The following is a 21,793-nucleotide window of genomic DNA, read 5'->3' as shown; positions in this document are numbered from 1 at the left end:
TTTATGGAAGAATTTGTTAAATGTGTCGTCTCCTACCTGTTCAGGCAAAGGTCTCCTTTTGCATCACGTTCGAAAGTCGTTCTGCATAAAACGCATACTTCGAAAATTACCGTGAAATTACATTTTTGATTGGATTCCTTAAAAACGGATCAATTCATGAAAAAATAACCGGAAATTACAGATTGTAAAATTTTGGAATTTCTATTAACTAATTTATTGGTCCGGATCGAACAAATCAATTAAAACGGTTTTTCGATAATGAGTGAAATTAATGCCTGTTGCAGAAGCCCATGGTAATTAGCGTTATGATACATATACATTACTAAACTTTAGTAAATTAATACATCAGTGTAAATTTATTTTGATAATTTAATTTAATTGTGAATTAAAGAACGCACTCGAAAATTCATCGACAAATTCATCGAAAGAAAATTATATTAATTTTTATTTCATGTTACAATCATCGATCGTTCCATTAATTCCAACACCACGACCTGTAATATATATTTTTGTTTCCGCTCTCTCACATTTCTATTTCTTGACTATTATTATTATGTATTAATATTATTATTATTATTGTTGTTGTTATTATTATTATGCAAGCTATACGATTCACGTAAGATTTTGTCGTATTTTCAAGAGGTTAATATTACAATTTTATTGTTATCTACATTTTACACGAAAATCATAGTAGTTGTAATTTATTAGAAATAATTATTGCTAAATCAATTTGTAAAAATGAAAATTTTCAACAGCGTTAAGCATAGCGTCTTCGATATACGACGCTTTTCTTCGTCAGTGAAATGATTTAGGACACTTTGTGTTCCTTGCCCTTTCACTCTGTTTCTCAACTTTGCTATTCGATATGCAACAACTGCCGAGTTAGTTTGTCTCTAACGTTGCATAAAACATACGACCATGTTCGTGCACCTGTAAAGAAGTATAGAACTATGTATTAGTAGCATCGTTGCTTATTTGGTTTGCTGAATAATGGACATGTTGTACTAACTTGAAATTTCCAATGTTCTTTTCAACGTACCCCAACAGCTGTGCGAATCAACTCCCTTTGTTTTTTATTTTTCTTTCTTTTTCTTTCTTAGCAAATGCGTACAAAACGATTAGTCAACAAATTCCGTTTTTTCGACAATATTGTTAAAAATATTTATGTAAAAAGAGTTTTTCCATCTATTTATTTATGTATATTGTATATATATCTTATATACATTTATTTATATTTTATTCATATATTTACCATAAACATTTATGAACAAAAATAAAGAAATTTAATAGAAATTATTGAATAATTATACGCGTGTGATATAAATGATAAAATCACGTAACATAGAAACCACATTTGAAAATAACATTTATCCTGCGCAAATTAGTTGCACTATTACTTTTACAACAAATAGAAACAATGGTTCGTAATCTTAAAGTTTCGAGTTTTGAAAGATTTGTAGATTATTCACAGTTTTGAATGTATTGTATGATTTTTACTTAATTGAAAATAGTTCAGCCGAATCTGTATTTATTTAGATTCGTATTAGACGGGAAAGATTTCAGCAGCTCGTTGCAATCTCATGCGCCAAGAGGCAACAAAAATTATACAGATCTCATTTTTTCATCGAAATGGCTGCTTCTCGAATTTTCCAGAGATTTCTTCATTCGCTCATTCTCGTTCCTTGCGTCTATATTACTATTTGCATCGATATCATGCAATTTCATATTTTCATGATCGTGGAGAAAAATGTAGAATTTTTATCCACATTTGTTCCACCCACTAAATATTATAATCATCGCTTTATTTCTGATATTTCACGCTATCTGATATTTCACGATATTTTATTCTTGCATACTACATTTTCTGCATTCTCTACATTTTCACACTTTTATAACTCTCATAAATGCATAAGTATCCGCGATCTATCTGTCAGTCTTATCTATTGTCGAAGAGGAATCTCGTTCAGATTATTTCTAAGAGAAAATCGATGAATGGAATCGGTTATTTAACGAGACCTTTCCAGTCGATGTTAGTATAATCACAAGTCTTCATTTGCGATAGAATTCTCGCCAGCGATTCTCGACGCAGACAAGGGAATTTTGTTAACCTCGCATATCCGGGCTGCTTCTCAGTTATACGAGAAGACGCGTAGATGAGCGAGAGGACTCGCGGCAATGGTAATTAATCGTCGCTTTTGCTTGTCACAATATCCGCAGCTCTGTGACATTTAGACAAACACCTACGTAATATGCGTAAAGAAAATGAATAAAATTGATAAGATCAACTCCTCGTGTGTATCGAACTGCAAACCAAAGTTTACGGAACATTTTTACAAAAGTAGATCAGTTTTTTTAACCAACTTGTGTGATGTTTCAAATTATGTACTTGAAATTCTTAAAATTCATAGACAGACAACTTGTTTGAATCTTTTGTCAGATTAGTAAATAAAACGATTTACAAGATATATAATTATGTAAGAAATTGTTGTTGGTTTTTAAAAATGCCACTGTAATAATTAAAATAACAATAATTTTATTCGCAGATATCTACGATAAACAATGTGTTGTTATTTGTAAAATTGAGAACTTTTTTGGAGTGCAAATCGTAAGCTTAAAATTTATATATGAATACATTGTTTACTAAACGCTGGGTCTATGCTGCGTGTCAAAATTGTTTACCATTCATAGGTTAATAGAATCTTGTACTTATTTAAGAGATTAGATGAGAATTGAAAACAATGAATTTGGAAGATATCGTAAACGCTTCATGGAAGATTATATTACGTAATTAGAGAAATGATCGTCTTCTTCCTTCGTTTTCTTCCTTACTTTCTTCTTGCCGCTGTAATTTTATAAATCAAAAAGCTGGCCAGAGTAGAAATATAAAACATAATGCTGATGCAATATACCATGACAACTTTTCTTATACCCAGAGGAACTCACTTCTTTATGAACAATTTTCCTTAATCACTCTTTATTGCTTTCCGCAACAATCAATGTCGCAAGTTTTTACAAAGCAATTTAAAGATAGCGGAGAATTTCATTCTATGGTTAAGACTACAATCCCCAGTTATAAAGAAAAAAACATTACGAGCTTTATTTACTAGCACAAGAAATTCAAAGTATAAATTGCTGAAACTTGCCTCCCTTAACAAGAAACTTTCTGTCAAATAACTAAAATTTTATGCTTACATAATATGGTTACACCTTGTTAAAATCACAATAATCTGTCTTGTTCGTTGTATAATTAAAATTCGTACTCTTGTAAGATAATTTACAAAATAGAACTTAAATAGAAAATTGATTTATTTGTTAAATAATGTGAATGGTATTGAATACTTATATATTGCTCACGTATTATGCGTAGCCTATGCACTTTCGTATCTTCAAATTTCTCATAAATGCAGAAAAATCCACAATTTAATCCTTGTAACTTTCTTCAATAAACTTTCTTCAACAAACACTTGCACCACTTTCTGCGTAATACTTGTCATCGTCATTTAAATATCATTGAAACTCGTTATATTTTAATGGTAAATAAATAAACATAAACAAAATTATTATATTAATATTCTTTTCTATAGTCAACGCTAGACTCTGGATATTTATGCAAACTCATATTTTTATGTAGATAGCTAACGAAGTACAGTAGAACCTTTTGTTAATAATATCAAACGCTTCCTTCGCAGCCAAATGATAATCTTCTAACTGCATTGAAATCCCTCGATATCGAAGATTTACACGATTATGTCGGAGATGAAAGAACATCGGGGCTTTCCCTTTGGAATTTTTGGGAAGATCCCCAATACTTTAGCCTAGACTTTTTATTATAGCTGTACTTAAATAATAAAACTTTTTGATTTATTACTTTTTTTGATTTATTAATTTTTTGATTTATTACTTTCTTACAGAAGGAATTCCATGTTATAAAGTACACTTTTGGTATTATTAATCCATCTGGGACCATGATCCCTAAACGAGGGTCGACACATTTATAAAATTGTAGAACCAGTCATTTTGACTGGTGTGGTATTTTTAATGTTAGCATTTATACTTTAGCGATCGATCTAAAATTTTCCTGATAACTGATATCATCATATTGAGTAAAAATTTTAAAAACGTGTTGGAAGTTGTACAAAACGAGGAAACTGGCTCGATAAACAGACTACAGGATCCTTTTACACTTCGACAAATACCAGCCATTTTTACTGGCATTGGTATAAATAGCCTTGATACGAAATTATTTTCAGTTTGAATACATAAAAAACACAATAAAATTCGTTATATTATTCTTTTGGTTATTGTTGTGAAAGTCATTCATTATTGTGGGAAAAAAGTATAACATGAAGTAGGAATTTTAAAATAAAATTGTAAAACCAGTCAATTTGACTGTAGTAGTTCTAGTGTTAAAAAGAGAGTTGACCCAAGGGATACGGAGAGGTACAGAGTAAAATACATAAGTTCAGTTTGACTTGGACCTTGGACAAGTAAGGAAACGCATTTGCTATCCTGTTGACCGTGTATTCGTTATTGAACCTAAGATTATTGTAATTAGCATCTCGAATATCTAATAGTCACGGTTAATTGTCAAATTCTGTTCGTTAAACGTCCCTAACCCCAGCGAATGCCTCGACGAATATATTTATATGAGTGTCAAATATCAATGGGACAAAGTTCAGGTGCAGACTATAATTAAATGATGATTCAAGCTCTACAGATGTAAAACTGTCGATACAGAACATCCTGTCATAAATGATAGAAACAATCGCACAGTGGATCGATACCGGATCAGCAAGTGAGCGAGTGGATGAACTTAACATAGAAGTGCGGCTCCCTGAAAATAATCCACACGATATCCACTGATATAATCGCTGCTATCCAAAAATTAGCCCATCGACGAGGTGATGGAAAATGAAAAAATTAGTCATAAAGAAGGTGCTTCAATCCTTTGAATAAGGAAGACACACTCAGTCTAACAGAAAGTTTAATTCTGTTGAGAGGATGACATGATAAAACACTATTAAAAGCGACGTTGAGCAAATAATTTAATTAAATAATTGTATTACAAATCAGAAATATGGTTACAGTACAAAAGCAATTATATCTCTTGGAAATAAAAGGCTCATCTTGGCATAGAAAACTCGTTTTCATTTATTTGCCCTCGAGCCTCAATTATTCGTTGAACCTGGATTTATCAGAACTCCTCGACCTGTCTCGATTAAGTAGGTTAATCGAGGTCCTACCTTAAAACCAAAACAGAGATTCGTTTCATTCGCTAAACGTTACGTCTACGATTTTCTTAAATATGATAAAATAATTAAATATGGTAAATATTGCGCATACTTTCACGCGTTACGTGTGTTCTACGTATTCGTGTATTTCCACATATCCCATTAACCTTCCACATTGTAATTAGCATCTCGTATTCGTGTTATTAGCTTCGCAACTCCCTTTGAACTCGATAAGCAACGTCAAAGTGTCACGTGGCAAACTAATAAAGTGCTGGTGTCGAGCAATTCGGGGAAACGTCGCGACACGACCAGCACCTCGTTGCGATTGCATCGATAAAGAGGAAGGTCACAGTGTCGACTGATCGCGGAGGCTGTTTGCCGTTCGTGCACGGACCTTCGCTGTCGCGAGCGTGTCGTCGAAATAAAAGCGCAAAACCGAGCGAAACAGGGTCTTGTCGAGCTTTTGTGCGGCGGATCGCGATTCTCTGCACGTAGCCGCGATACACGACGAGCAGAACAGTGGGTAGCACGATGCGGGGATAAACCGAGGCGGCGGGGTTGTCGGCGCATTGTGTCCCTCGAAAGTGGTTACGTTGTCCCGTCCCTCTGTCTGCAACCGACAGGAAACTCAAGAATAAGAGGAGGATTATCTGGAACCGTTGCGGAACCGCGAGACGAGGGAAAGAAAGGAAAAGGGAGATGAGAAAGAAAGAAAGAAAGAAAAGAATCGAAGGAAAGAACGGGAAGAAAACCGCGGACTAAAAAGGCAGATTCGAAGAGAGTAGAGAGGAAAGTCGCGTGATTGTGTCGGTTCAAAAAGGAAGCAGAAGAGCTTCCAAGGTTATTCACAGTCAGAAATACAAGAAGGAGAAACGGGAATATATGTAACCGCGAAGGGTAAAGCGAGGAGGATGCGGGATCCAAAGGGGCGTGTTTGCGCGGACGGAAAAGGAACTTCCTCTCTGGGCTCTGTCACGTCGAAATTACCGTGCTCGCGGATCGCTCGTGTGTTGAGAGAAAGGTAACGTGTGCAACACGGTGACGCGCGTGATAATGATAAGACCGTGCATCGTATTCGGATCCTTGACCCCCTGCTCCCTCGCAAAATTGCAATCATTACGTTAAATTGTGCGGTTCTGTCTCTTTTTACTTCCTGCTGCACCGCGGACATGCACCGAGCGCCAACTTACCGTTTCACCTTTCTTCGACTTTGCCACGAGTTTTTATTTCACGCAACTAAGTAATATCAATGAACGTGTGAAAATGTCGCTTCGCAGCAGCCTTTCTTTGAATTTCAGAAAAAAAGGTTTAATCGGTTTAGTTTAATCTACAATTGAGTTTGCGAACAATTGAAACAGTGAGAGTAAAAAAATAGAGTAAGTAAATATGTGTGTGTGTGTGTGTGTGTGTGTAAGTAGATATGTAAATGATTGTTTGAAACAAAATATTTGGTATTAAACAATAATAAAATAACGAAAGTATCTAATGTGAATATGTGTTACTTTTTCCCGCTAACAAATATATCGCAAAGAAAGTGAATATATCTATAGAGCAATTTTCCATCTTTTTATAGAAACATATTATCCTTCGAAGAAAAAAGGCCCGAACAAAAAATCTATAACATCATCCATTTTATCTTAATGAAGCACATTTAAAAGATATAGAAAACGATGGTATTTACTAGGTGGGAAAAACGTCTAGTTTGATTTTGTTTAATTACGTTCATAAAGATAAGAAATTGCATAAACATCCGCGATAATTGTAACAATAGAATTAATAATTTGCAAGTTACGATTAGACCGCGGATATTTCTGCAAATTTATATTTTTATAGAATAGAATTTAAAAAAGGAATTGAAATGGAATCTAAGCGATGAGTTTGTACTAACTGACATTTCATCGTCATTTGGGAATGTGAAAATAGAAACAATACGTCACGTATCATCGAAAATAGATACCAGAATTACGTACTTTAGATGTTGAAACACGACCTGGAATATTAAGAAATAACGTAGTGCACCACTTGCGAAAAGATAGAGTGTTACAGAAGACTCTGCAACGACAAGTTCGTTTATTTTTGCTGTCTTTTAACTAACCACGTACCTACTTCAAATTCCAAGTGCGGTTACGCACTCGAGCACTTAACGACAAAGATCGATCAAGCGACGAAATCTCGTTCTCTTGCCCTGTAAAAACTTACAATTTGTTTATAACGCGTAATATGTAATATTAGACCAATAAAAGACGAATAAAAAAAGCGAAATTCAAATTTTTTCCAATTTTGTTAATGAAATTCATTGACACTTTACGTACTTCATATGGTGTCCTATAAAAATGTTAAGTACTGTTAAATAAAACAGTAAAAAAATGCAATTGATTCGATAAACGAAATGTTAGAAAAGTGTTTTTACATTACATGCTTGAATAATACGAAACTGTTATCAATATATTAGAATCGTTATCAATATTGATTGCTCAGAAGATTCATTCCGATTTTTGAGGAATTTAATAAAATAGCAAATTTTGCTTAGTACCTCTCCATCGGAAAAAGCTGTTTGCAAGCATATCACGCTAAGAAACGTTACTAAAAGTACCTTTAAATATGCTCGTTGATTTTTAATAAAATATTACACTCGTTAAATGCTGCTCGGGAAGTTCGTTCCGATTTTTAACTCTTTGTTCGACATAAAAAATCACGTTGGAAAGTTTTCCGCCGAAAAAACCTGAGAGGTTTTCCGAGCATGGAATATTCAAATTACGTGAAAGATGGGGAAGGTTGTGGAACGAAATGGCATCCATGTAATTCAACAAATGTATATCGAATCGAAATGTAAATCGGAACGAACCTTCGGAACCGTTTGAATCTGTTCAATCGATTGCTAAAATACGCATTTTCAATTTTACAATTTTATTTTCCCATTCAGGTTATATACTTTGTCAGAGCATACGATCGTCATAGTGTTAAGTGTAACTCGTAGTTGTAAATCTCTGTATTCCTCTTAGAGAAACGCTTTATCTGAATATTCTCGTGCTACAAAATTGATCTTAAGCAATTCTCCTAGTGTGTTCACCTTCGTCATGAAAACGTTCTTTTTTGCTACGTCTCGTTATTTTCTTCGCGTTGCATTGTACACGTACGATCGTGCACAATTAGGTCGACGTTATTCGAGATTCACTTGCTCGAAAGCCAGCAGCATTGCGGCTCGACCATTACGCATGCATGAACGGCTACGGTGCACGTTTTCGAAAGGACAAAGTTACTACGGAAGTTTCGCTATCCTTCAGAGAAGCCTTTTGATTTGATCTGGAACGTGCTTCAGCCTAAAACGTGAGTTACGTCACTGATTCTATTTTAGAGGATCGATGATTCGCGAGTCGATTTTCCACCTTGAAACGTGAACCGTTGCTCGCGGATGCAAAATGAAAGTTAGAAACTCCGACAGACTGTTTAACTTGTCGGCAAATTTGCTGCCGATAGGGCTTCTTCAATGGTTTGATTTTCACGTTAAAATTCTTGAGACTCTTTCACACGCTCGGGTAAATGTCCTTTGGCGCGTTATCGCTGCACGTTATATTCCACGTTTAAGTTTCTGTTGTACTATCGTTGCACAACGATCTCCAAAATTGTCCAGTGACCAATTCGAGCTCTGCCTTTGTCCACACGTGTTAAGACACTCGTGAAAAATGAAGTAGATTTCAGAGAGTCGAAGTTATTTGCGAACACATTAAATTAGGTATAATATTCAACACTACAGTAATTTCATCGATTTGGTGCGTACAATGTAATCTCGGTTATCATTCGAGGTGTTTTGAACTGTACCATAACTTCATATTTTTCAAAATTTTCAAGTCATCACAAATCATCAATTTTCTTTTACAAAGAGTAGGAAAGTGCATAGAAGTGTACAGAAAGGAAATAGTACAGTCAGGTATTGTGAAAGCAGGTAGTCAAACTTTCGGTCGATTAAATAAGTAATTAAACCTAAATACATGTACAGTATTACATTATCAAAATTTTCCTTTTACGATTTTCGATTATCCGAGGGAGAACCGGTTCATATCATCTCGTATAAATAATCGAATTTCTTTACCGTATATATATATATTTAACAGGTCTTTAAATCCCTATTTTGATCAACTTTGACCTATTTATTATTATATTATTATTGCGTTCACTGTTATTCAATTTCATGTATATTATAAACTTTAATTCAAATGAAGAAGAGAACCATGCGAGCCAGCACGAAATTATTAAAATTCATCGTATTAATGAAACACCTGCAAATAATTTTAACAAATCCGTACCATACGTTTCATATCTTAATCCTACACGAGTATCTTCTCTGCATAGAATTCGAATAAATAAAATTCTAATAAATAATTCTAGTCGATTACGAACGACAGATATAACTTCGTTAGTTTTAGTTAACTCGGTTAGTTCGCAGCTCGGAAAATGCGAGGAAGAAAGAAGCTCTTTTTACCTTTTCAAACAGGTATAGCGAAACGTCCTCTGAAAACAGATTCAAAGACTGCCATTGTCTCAGACACACATCTTCCATGCAATGTACTCCAACACCTGTGCATTCTTTTCTTCTCTATTCCACCTTTTCTTTCACTCACTTTGGCCCAGCTATGCAAACATTCCTAGAATACATTCAGACACGTCCATCTAATACCTTGCACGGCCATGCACTCTTCCTTTCATCCCTTCTCGCTAGAACTCGACCACTTGCTCCTTTCACGTGTCTCCAGTATTTGAAACTCGCAATAAGTAGTCGTACGAAATTCCTATTACCAAGATGCAAATTTAGCATCTGGGTCGAATCGTGTTTCAACTTTAACCCTTTCGCTACGACAGTCCAGTCTGCCGAAGTACTGTCACTGAATGGAAACGCGCGCCAGAAATACGCACAGTGTGCGTGCTTGCTGTATATACGTTTTCCTAAGTCTTAAATAGCAATAATTCTTGTAAGAACCGTATATGAAATATCGTTTTACTGTCAATGCATTTAATAGATTTTTTAGCATGAAACAGTATACGATCGTTTGGATGTTTGAAATATATTGCGTGAAACGTTTTGATGTTGTTTCAACAATAAGTAACATTAAGAAGTGATTAATCCAATATGTCAATAAAATCAACAGAAAATGTTCTGCCGATAACGAAAAAATATATTATTGACTACAGACAGCACTTGTATATGCATCATTTGGATGTCGAATATATGAGATGCCCACAGGTCATTTTGTGGATGCCGCCTATAAGCGGCGCTCGTACCCACAGATCATCTTGTAGATGCCTCCTATAAGCGGCGCTCGAAGCGAAATAATGGGTTAATAATGCTCGTTATAACGTTCGAGTGACGTAGATTTCTTGCTTCTACGAGTTGTAAATGCCGAGTTAGCCAAGTATTGGGTTGGCAACTAAGTGATTGCGGATTTTATCATTCCACCTAATGACAAAATCCGCAATCACTTAGTTGCCAACCCAATACTACGCTATCCTTTCGCCACTGTCTGAATCATTTGAATCGGTTGTCGTCAATGTACGAGCCACGAATGGTTTCAAAATAGATGCGCTTCGAGATAATTTTGTGGCTAATTTTATTTTCGCTTAAGGAGTTTTTAAAAGTGAATGTTCATTCGGCGAGTGTAGCACGTAAAGTATTTCATAAAGTACGATATTGTAAAAATTTGCGCAAGAATTTGATTAATATATAAGTTAGACGGAAATATAGAACTTCACTTTGGCTGAAAACTTTTGGCAGCCAATATACAAGGTGACTCTGAAAACCATGGTGGTCGAGTGATGATTATTAGAAATAAGTCGAAGAAAAGAAGTAACATTTTTTCGTTTAAAGCTTCATTTGAATTAATTATTATTAATGGAATGAAGGAATAATTAGTAAAGAAATAGTTATTAAAATTATTGTTAAAACGTGGAGTAATAGATGAATCGTTATCAAACATGGACAATGTCACGATAATAAAATGACTCGTACAAACTAGTGATCTTGTCCTTATTTACGAAACTATTCTAATTAAATGCAAAATAAAGGAATGTAATAATACAAACATCAGCAGAAAAACAAGTTTTTTTATTATTATTTAATTTGTACGTTACAATTTGTCCAGCTGGACATTTGGTAAATATTTCTAACTTAATTGCTAAATAACTGACTGGTGGATGGCTACCCCAGCGGGATACCATCTTCGAGTTTGGCTATTTTATTTCTTTAATGAGATCAGGGGGTGTTTTCTTTTTAATCTTCTTTTTTTTCGATTTATTTTTACAATCATTCTCCTGCCGGTTGTATCACAAATTTCGGGACACCCTGTATGTAGACGTTTGCTTTACAAGGTAAAAGATATACAGAAGCGACGTATGTTATATTCAAGAAAACTATTTGAAGACTCTGTGCAGTTTCTGCGCGTTGAACTTTTTGCAAAGCCTGTGATGGCAAAGCTAGGATAACTCGTTGCTAATTAGCTAATTCTATTAGCAACTCGTGTCAGCTACCCGGAAATGCACTTAAAATAACGCGATCCGCAGCCGTGGGTTACAGTAAATTTTCTAATTTGGGATGTTTTGATGGTTGTTGAACGATAAAACAAGATAAGAGTTGCAAAGGCAACTAGCAAAGAAAAGATACCAAGGCAAAACTAACGAGATAATTTGTTTGCCAAACTTTCAATAAAACTTTCAATAGACTTACAATATCGCGATATAACAATACATGTCGTAACAACACACAGACGTGGTAATATCGACTTGTATTACGAAAAGAAGAAAACTCTCATAATAATTCATATGGAACACGTACATACATATATAAGAGATACATACGTATACTCTATATGCAAATCGTTTATTAATACATAGATATCCCGCGTACTAAAGTGTTACGTATTATTAATTAAACGCTTCAACAAATCATTCCGTGACGCCCGCTAGAGGAGAAAAAAATGCTCTCCTTTCATTTAAATGGAAAAATTTTTTTTTCTTTTTTTTATTTGGTAGAATTTTTACAATCAATTGTCATTGAGAATTATAAGTAAATTATTAAATGGAAAATGAAGATATTTATTTCTCGTTCGAGTAATTCTTATTAAACCAAACAAAGAGATTGGAACAGCAAGTTAAAGAAACATCTGATTTTACAGAAAGAATTTGGGGCCTCATTATGTATTTTTCTGATAATTTGCAAGTTGCTCTTACGTGTACTTTTATTCTTCTCCTCTCTCGAGCTTCTAAATGTCTCGAAGTATAACATCTATGCGCTTCTTCAATGGAAGAAGTTTCAGTTCTTCGTCTCGGGGTGTAACACCATCATCTTGCTTACTTTCTTCGCTTGATGACAGCCGGAAGTGATCTCAGATCGGTTTCGTTTTCCTTTCCATCCATGGGCGAGTCTTGTCATCTAGGAATCGTGAAAAACAGGAACTATGGTGTCGGAATTCGAACTTGGGTGTGGGATGATGTTTGTAGCTGACTACATGAAGCACGTCATTATCGTTCTATCGAACTTAATATCTTGCCCTTATACCTATGTAGAATAAAAATTTGCTATTATTCATATTTATTATCCAATTTGATAAGAGCTGTCCGAATAATAAAAATCGACACTACCTTCTATTTTGAGGATCCGAGAGAGTCTGGTTTTTCGTGGCCTTAGCAGACTTCGTCCTAGGAGAAGTTGCCGTTAAAAGATTTTGTGTGCTGAATCACTTAGTTTAATTAAAAAAGAACGACATTATGATATCGGTTTCTGGGCGACAGCCCATAAGATTTTGTTTAAGCCGTCCTATATAGGGCGACTAAAACAGCAGATTAACAGCGATGTTGTTAACAAGTGTTCCAAAACGAGAGATATCAGCATCAAGTAGAATAACGTAGCAAATAAACATCTTAGAGAGAAGGCAAACTTGTTTATTTCGCTTCGTTTCACGATGAAACAAATATACGTAATTATTTATCTCGAAAATTGTACGCAAGAACTGAAGACGTTCGTTCCATTGTCTTCGCTTTGTTTTCTCCTCCAGCAGGCAATACAACGAGATTTATGTATGTAGATATCAGAGTGACTGCTTAAGAAAATTGCTGCCATGCAGCGAAAGCTTAAATGTAAACACAACGTTTAAGGACGTGGTTTTGGTGCATCAGTCAAAAAAGTCTGCTCGCTAGAGTTGAGAAGTTGGCAAACGAGGTGCCACTCTCTGCAAACCGGCGAACTGTTCCATCGACCTTAACGACGTTTGTTTTTCTCTCAATTAATGTTCATTATCCAAGATTAATCGACTGGAAGATGACCCAAGAGAAAACGCGATTATACATACTTCAACGATCCCTATTTTTTTGCACTTGCATCGTAGCCTGGTACGTTTAAACTTTCGCTTGTAATTCGTTTTTGTTTCAACGAAGTATAAACTTGGAAATATCTGCAAACGAGCGGTACTTGTAATAAAAATAAATATCCCGGACGGTACAAAATTTGATAAAGCTTGGTAATAAAATTTAATAAAAATTTGAAGAAACACGCTTTACGAATAAAGGATACAATCTTATGTATTGGGAAAAACATAATATGTACACAGGATAAAATTATGTTTTATTTAAAACTACCTGTTACTTTTGGCATTTATTTATTTTCAAAATCAACAAACTTGCTTGCATACTCTCTGATTGTAATAATAGATCTTTGTTTAATGAGATTTCTGTTGTTTTATTTTATTGTCCCTTCTGTTATGCTCTCTGATTTCTTGTTTAACGAGATTTATTATTATTCCATCATATTATACTTCTCGGTAGAATTTGATGTATTTTCCTGTATTCTTAACTATTATCGGATAGTTAATTTTTTATGCATATTCTTTAATTTTCGGTTAACAGAGAAACACGTTATTCCCCTAAATAGTCATTTGCTAAATCTACTATTCTCGGAATTATTGTCCTGGCTTTAAATGCTTCCCACCAAATTGACCAAACGAAAGACATCGATTGGAATATGCTATTTACCATACAATAACAAACACTATATATATATGTAATAACGTAAATCCTTAGGGTAAATCAGACGATCGATTCTGGGAAATTGAGTTTATTTTAGGCATAATTAAATTAAATACAATAACAGTTAATAACAAATCTACTACAAATTTTATCTGGAAAATGGAGAATCGATTTTCCAAGTCCTGAATTCAGCGAATGACTGGCGATAAAACAAAAGAAAAATAAAAAATGTCGGTTGCAGGGCAGTTTGAATTCCATAGAATTTACATATATATATTTAAAACATTTATAAAATAACATGAGATCGTTATTTCTAATAAATTTTGTAAATAAATGCGCATATTTTCATGCATTATATTCGAAGCAGCAATTCGGCCAATTTATGCGAATTATCTACCTGTTTCAGGAGTATGATACAATACGATTCCGCGTGACGCTTGAAGACGAAGTGCCAACAGGGCAACAACCGAACATCGTCGGCGTAGATGCATACGTAATTGTGCTGGACGAAAATGACAATCCTCCGCGTTTTCTCAACGTGCCATACGAGGCCGTGGCCGAAGAGGACCTCCCAGTTGGTTCGACAATTCTTCCAGGTATCAGAGTAATGGATCCTGACATGTTGGGCGACACCATAGATCTAACCTGCGTTCCTCAGCCACAGGTGAGTCATTAATACTCGTTACACCGCTAATATCCCATGGGCACTTATCGCTGCCCGATTCGTAGATCAAATTTTCCTTTGCTTCCACTATTTCTTCCTCGGCTAGCTGAAACCTTGTTGTTTCCTTATTTTTATTTCTCCTATTCTTACTTTTGACGAGGAACCTTGCCGAAAGAATCAAATCGTTCCTCAACGTTTCATCAACTACGAAAATAAACATTATGTCTTAAGTTAAGCTATGCTTTAAGTTTAAACTTTTTTTTAGCAGATTTTACCTCATTTTCGTAATACTTTCATAATTCTTCGTGATTCTCTGTTTACATAATCCATTATTTTTTCGACCCAAACAATGGTTTTACAGTTTTACAGTATTTTTTCAATAAATCGTAGATGTAAGTCGGAAGAAAAATATAAATAAACAGTATTTATTCTGTTTAAAATTAATGTGATTTTTACATACGTGACGTGTTGGGAAATATCACGTTGGGTCAAGATAAAGCTGGTACGATCGTTCCAGGGTTAACAGTGTCTTGTGCTGTTAAAAAGTTTCTTAAGTTTGAAGAAGATAAACATCGTCTCTTGAACTTTGCTTCTTTGAACGAATCATGGAAATTATAAAAAAAGATTTTATAAATATATTAGTATGAATCAGCATAATAATTTAAACGACTGTATGTATATATACAATATTTCCATACATTTCTTTGGATGTGTATATCCAAATAGCCAATTCCCATAGTCAAACAAACCTCGAAGTTCTAAATATGTTTAATATCGTTGATTGCGTTTCATATAATAATTTCGTGAAAAATTATGAATCATAAAATTGCCTTCGAGTATTACTATTTAGAAAATTTTCAAAACCATTACTGATGGATTATAAATACTCAAATATACTCTATGAAATACCACGCTCTGCTTTCTGTGAAAAATACGATTGAATAGGATGAAGTAAAACGATGTTAAGCTTTAAAATTAAGGGTTAAACAGTGATTAACTAATTGATCAGCATTTGGTAGTTAATAAAATTAATGATATTTTAGGTGGTCATTTTGAAAGCAATTAGGATTGAATTTCTTTTTAATTAGTGCACATCTGGGATGCCTTTCATGGCTTTTCATTAAGTTAATGAGCAGTGTGGTGGAAGTTACAGTTTCAAGAGACAGATAGGTAATTAACATTCGATATATCTTCCTTGTTGGCGATTGGATAAACATATGAATTATTAAATAAATATCCATCCTTCCGTAAACGATAAAAGACTTTGTCAGTTCGATATATTTAAAAACATATCAATTTCTTCACTGTAACTATTAGTAAATGAAAACTGATCTCTTTAATTTTGAAAAAGTTAAATATGAAGAAATACGTAACAGAAGCTATACAACTTCGATAATTTACTATTATTTTTTCCAATTTTACTTTTGTTCGTTAAAATGTTACTTTTAACCTGAAAAAAGCAGTATTAATTTTTTTCTAGCTGTCACAATATATTTTTATTTTTTTTATTCAATAGTCGTGCAGAATTGGCTGTCTTCACTGCTTGAATCATCGACAAACTGAAAACTAAATTTGCATACATGGTTATTTCATTTTCCGCAACGAACCGTGTAAACCCACTGCAAACCATCTAAAACCAGAGAATTTGCCAGCTTGACTTTGCGAACGAACTTTGTATTTGACGAAACTTTTAAACATATTATCTGATATAAACTTAAATCTTCTACGATAAATTATGATTTCCGAAATATTTTTATATTCACATTTACGGTTATGTGTTACTTATCCAAAGAAGATTTCTCGTTTGTGAGAACTTTCGAAAATTGCAATTGGTTTAAGAGAAATTTAAAACGATCAGAATATTCGTCGTGTCATTTAAATGTGTGTTATCTGTCTAATAAGGATCTTCAAAATTCGGAAAAATAGTTTTTTAAATGTTTGCAAATCCATTTGTTTGTTCGAGTTAATTTAGATCTCTCCGATGATGTAAGGAACATGAGTTCTTCCAAATTTTTAAATCAAATTATTTAGTAATAACAATTAAGAGAAGATTCTCCTGTAACAACGAAAGAAGCAGGTGTTCTTTATGAATTTTTTCTAAACTAATTATTAGTTACACGGAATCTTTTTGGGATGTCAATGTAATCTTGAAATATAAATATATTTCTTTTCTTTTAGTTCCACTTATTATTTATCGTATATTTCAGAAGTCTTGTGATTATTTTTAACAATGTAGCTATTGTTGGTATACAGTGTAGCTCTGTCACAGTCGTCGAAACGCGAAAGCTGAGAAATAGTTTACGCTAGGATTGTATCCATTTTCGAGGGAAGAACATGAAAAATTGGGAAGTTCTAACCGTTGAAGAGAAACATTTACTTTTTTCAATAAATAAATTGAGCTTACGTCGTTTGAAATAAATGATCAATAAAATAAATGGTGAAATAAAAATTGAAATATCGATCCTTGGAGAAATTTATAATAAATTCATGACAAATATAACAAATTTCAATAACAAGCTTCGTCCGAAATTGATTTATCAATTAGTTTTTCAATCATCGGGCGCGTCAGTTTAAAAAGTTATTAAACGTGACAGTTTAAAATGTTAATAAACGGTGAGCGGAATTGAAATAACAAAAATTACATTCCTACTTAAATTCCTACAATAATTACCATAGTTACGTCCTAAAAAGATCTTGTCCCATGTAACTAATAGTTAGCCTGAAAAAAATGTCTAAAAAGGATTAAGCACAATCACACACTGATTATATCGCGTTATAAAGCAATGAAGAAAATTTCACTATATCCAGCACGTTTACTGTACTAGCACTTACCGCAGTATAAAGATCAAGTATCTATGTATTAGCTTACACAATGGCCCTAATACTCACCATAATTTTCCTGTTTTAACGTGAACGAATATCTCAAACGTTGTTACGTCATTATGCAGCTCGTGATACGAGCCACGCCAACATTGCGTTGCTTAAAAGCACCAATAAAGGCTAATAACTTTGCAATAAAGGCTGAAACAACTGAAACAGTTTAATAGAACTTCTTTACGGGGAAATAAAAAATATTTCCGCACGAAGTAAAAAAGAATATCAGGGAATTTATCTTGTTAATAAAAAAAAAGTGAAAGATTTTGATTCGATGCTTTACGTCTTTACGTCTCTCGTTATCAATCAAGCGCGTTAAACGTGTTATAAGAAGTTTTATATACCAAATGAGAATTTCTTATTAAACTCGTCTGATATTTTCAATTTATATTTCTATCTCGATTTAAAAATACAATAAGCGTTTATGTGTTTTTCGAAAAAGGAGTCAACGTAATCCTTCGTAATTACACCAAAATACAGCAACATGTAACCAATCTCTGCTACTGCTTGCTTTTGGGAGAAAAATTACACGTTGTTTGAACTAGAAATTATTAAAGAAAAGAAATGATTACTACGATTGTTAGACACAAAATTTTATTATATAAATTATAAATTATAATAAATACGAATATAGAATTTAAAAATACATAAAAAGATATTTCTATCCCTTTGTTCGTTTTTATTTTTAAGCCTTTGTATTTTTATACATTTATATTTTTATATTTATATTTTTATCCCTTTATACGTTTATGTTAATAAGCCGATGAAATTCTCACTTTCCCTACCTTATTTCCAATAACCATAGCCATTCAACACTTACTCACTATGGGGAACAGCGAGTAATTCAAACATAGAAATTCTTCAACCATTTCAATCAAAAACTCTAAGATCCTTAATAGATGCACCTTGGTACGTTACCAACGAAACAATACATCGTCACCTTAAGATACCTACAATTAAAGAAGAAACTGTCCTGTTTTTACGTCCAGGTTTTCAGGACATAAATTAAAATATCGTACATAAGCACAGCGCAACAGCGGCTTAAATTTAAATTACAATAATAATCTTAAAAAAAAAAAAAAAATGTAATAATGCATGGCTACGTCGTACTGTCGCGTATCTGTACTTTTGCCTGTACCACCCTACAATTAGAATTCAGCGTTTATTCTGGAAAAAAATCATGTAAAAAAAAAATATGTAAAAAACCTGGAATTAATAAACAAAGATTTAAAAAAAACAGTTAAAGAAGAAATATCCAAGTTTAGTAATAGATATAACATAAGAATTAGCAACCATTAAAACCCACTAGTTACTCAATTACTTGACACGACGGATCAGATCCGACATTAAAGAAGACATTACCCTCTAGATCTAAACATTAAATTCAACTAGAACCAACCATACGGTAATCATTTATTATTTACGTTATAGTACTACTATAGTACACGTTATAGTAGTACAGAATAATTTACTTATAATTCTCAATGAGAATTGACTGTAAACTACTTCCAAATAAAAAAAAAAGCACTTACTCTGTTGCTATTCGTTGGCAGTTGCCTGTAACGGTCAGGGACCCAGCAGTTTTCCCTTTTTTTAATTTGTGTTCCAGCATGTTTGGTACGTGTTTCATAAGAGTTTATTGTGTTCTATGGTCGATGTGTAAAACACGCGGAACCCCGTGCAGGCCCTCACAGGTCGCTGCGTATCCTCGAGCGCCGGTAACGTGCAGGTGGTGACTTGCAGAAGAAAAATTACCAATCGTATTAAATTCACCACCACCCTTACAAAATCGAAAATGCTTAGACAACCAATCCGCTTGTTTTACCTCCGCCAACGTCTCTTGTATGAGGGACTATACGAGCTTCATCTCTGATGAGTTTAGTCAGTGTGTGTTAACTCACTTTCAACTTCATGGTATCCCGTTAGGGGTAGCCATCCACATGTTCTTTAGCAATTAAGTTAGAAAAATTTGTCAATGTCCAGCTGGAGAAATTGTAAAGTACAAATTAAATAATAAAAAAAAAAAACTTTCAATTTAGAAACATATCACACCAAACACGTTCAGTTTATACGCAGCCCATTTTAAATAAATCTCACGGTTCTTTATACTGGCCAGTGATTCTTGCCATACCTCTATTTTCCTGCTAAATTATCTTTGTCAGGCCCTTTATTTGGCTAATAATATTTAGCTAACATTTTTGGCTAATAATCTCTGTCAACCTATCATTCCGGTGACAATCTTTGCTATTGCTTTGCTTTCGAGCTCGCAGTCTCGAACATCATGCGATCCTTCTCAACACAGTCTCGAACACGGCGTATTTTGTAGAACGAATGAGTCAATCGTGTTAAACATTTGATCTTCCAAACGTAAGATCAGTTTTGGAAATTGATACATTTTTCTAGAGAATAAGATAAAAGACAGAAAATTGTAGGAATTTTATAAAGACTTTAAGTATAAGTGTGTTGGTTGATTTCTTGTATTTTGTAACATTATTTTGGTTATAATTTTGTTGTTGGGCAAAATGAAATTGGGCTAACTAAAATTTGCAAAATTGGAAAGATTTGTCCCCATTTTTATCAGTTTAGAAACGTAGAAAGTTTCTTATTGAAACGTGTTTGATGGTCTCTAAACAAACATCATCATTCCGTGATATAAGAAACTAAATTACCGTTCGATTATTTAATTCTCTAACAATAATCGTAATGCTACATATGCCTAGTTATTCGATGTTTTAAATACGATATCTGTAATATGTACAGTACAGCGGAAGATTGCAATTTGCATTTCAGTGATTAGCAGAATCATTATGATCTTTTGTGACAAATCATAAACAGTACGCAAATTGAGTAACATAAATGGAATCAGCGTCGAAATAAACTGAATTTACGCGATATCAAGTTATTGCTTTTATACGGTGAGATATAGGTGAGATGGAAAATTGGGTGTGCATTACATAAGCTACTGAATATAAATACAACATCATAAATACATATTTTCATAACAAAAGCATTCCACTCGTACACACATGTTTTTTATTTATGCCAGACCTGTTTTCATCTGACGGGAATTAATATCTTGGCTGAATTTAATAAACACGAATACGAATTCCTGACGAAGTTCAAGCTTCTTTTTTAGTAGGTAATGTCTAAAACTTTTAGCATATTCCTTTACTCTTTTAATTATATTATAATATCGTATAATTTGTTATATATTATATTTGATCCTATCAAGATGATAAAGTGACACTCAGTTCATATCGATATCATTATAGTATTTTAATTGAAATAAAAATGTTTTACTAGCCTCTCTGTTGTTATTTTTATATTCAGAGGTAGGGTCACAATAGTTATTACAATATTGCACGGATAAATCTATCACACAGTTCTGAGCTGAAAAAAACCTTTATTGCACGCGCTTACATGGACTAGGAAAAAAATATCGATCGAGTCTATTGATTGGATCTAGAACAATCTTCTAGTTACTGCTTTTTGTAACTAGCGCATCCGCATATGGAGGGCGAGCACGAACTCATTGTGCCATTGTTGCAATTTTCAACATCCTCTAATTGTTACAAACTGTTGAAAAATTTACTTGTAGCTTTTCCAGTATGCATCAATTCTTTAAATCTATATGAATTCCGATTACGAAACTACTTGTGGCAATGAAGCCTACGATTAATGACACGCTAAACACTCAACAAAGTTTGTTTCTTCAAATTCTATTACATTAATGTAGTAACTTAAATGGTCTTTAGAGGAAGGACAAATAATGATGTTTTGGTTTAACAAGCAATACTCAATACAACGAACTGATTACAATATCGTCGTACGTCTTATTATCATACTCGGCTCTCAATTTCCCGATTCTTACTCTCCGCCTCCTCCACTCACACTCTCCGGCTTCTACACTCACTCTCTCTGACTTCTCAACACTCTGTACGAGTGTTACAACTAATACTTAGTAATACCCAACTAATACCCCCTGGGCTAGCATCCCTTTGTCTTTTCTTAGCCC

The 21,793-nt window shown here is 33.7% G+C and overlaps 1 protein-coding gene across 2 annotated transcripts in view; it reads left to right on the top strand.

Moving 5' to 3' along the window:
• The window catches only part of LOC100651590 (cadherin-87A), a 513,470-nt gene that overhangs the window by 457,573 nt on the left and 34,104 nt on the right, over window positions 1-21,793 (top strand). For both annotated transcript variants that reach the window (XM_012319874.3, XM_012319875.3), the window contains one exon: window positions 14,647-14,904. In XM_012319874.3, the coding sequence (XP_012175264.1) occupies window positions 14,647-14,904 (258 nt within the window). The remainder of the gene's footprint in view (window positions 1-14,646; window positions 14,905-21,793) is intronic.

The sequence above is a fragment of the Bombus terrestris genome, chromosome 10 (genome assembly GCF_910591885.1).
Source record: "Bombus terrestris chromosome 10, iyBomTerr1.2, whole genome shotgun sequence".
Classification (NCBI taxonomy): Eukaryota; Metazoa; Arthropoda; class Insecta; order Hymenoptera; family Apidae; genus Bombus; species Bombus terrestris.
This window is presented reverse-complemented; position numbering and strand designations above follow the sequence as displayed.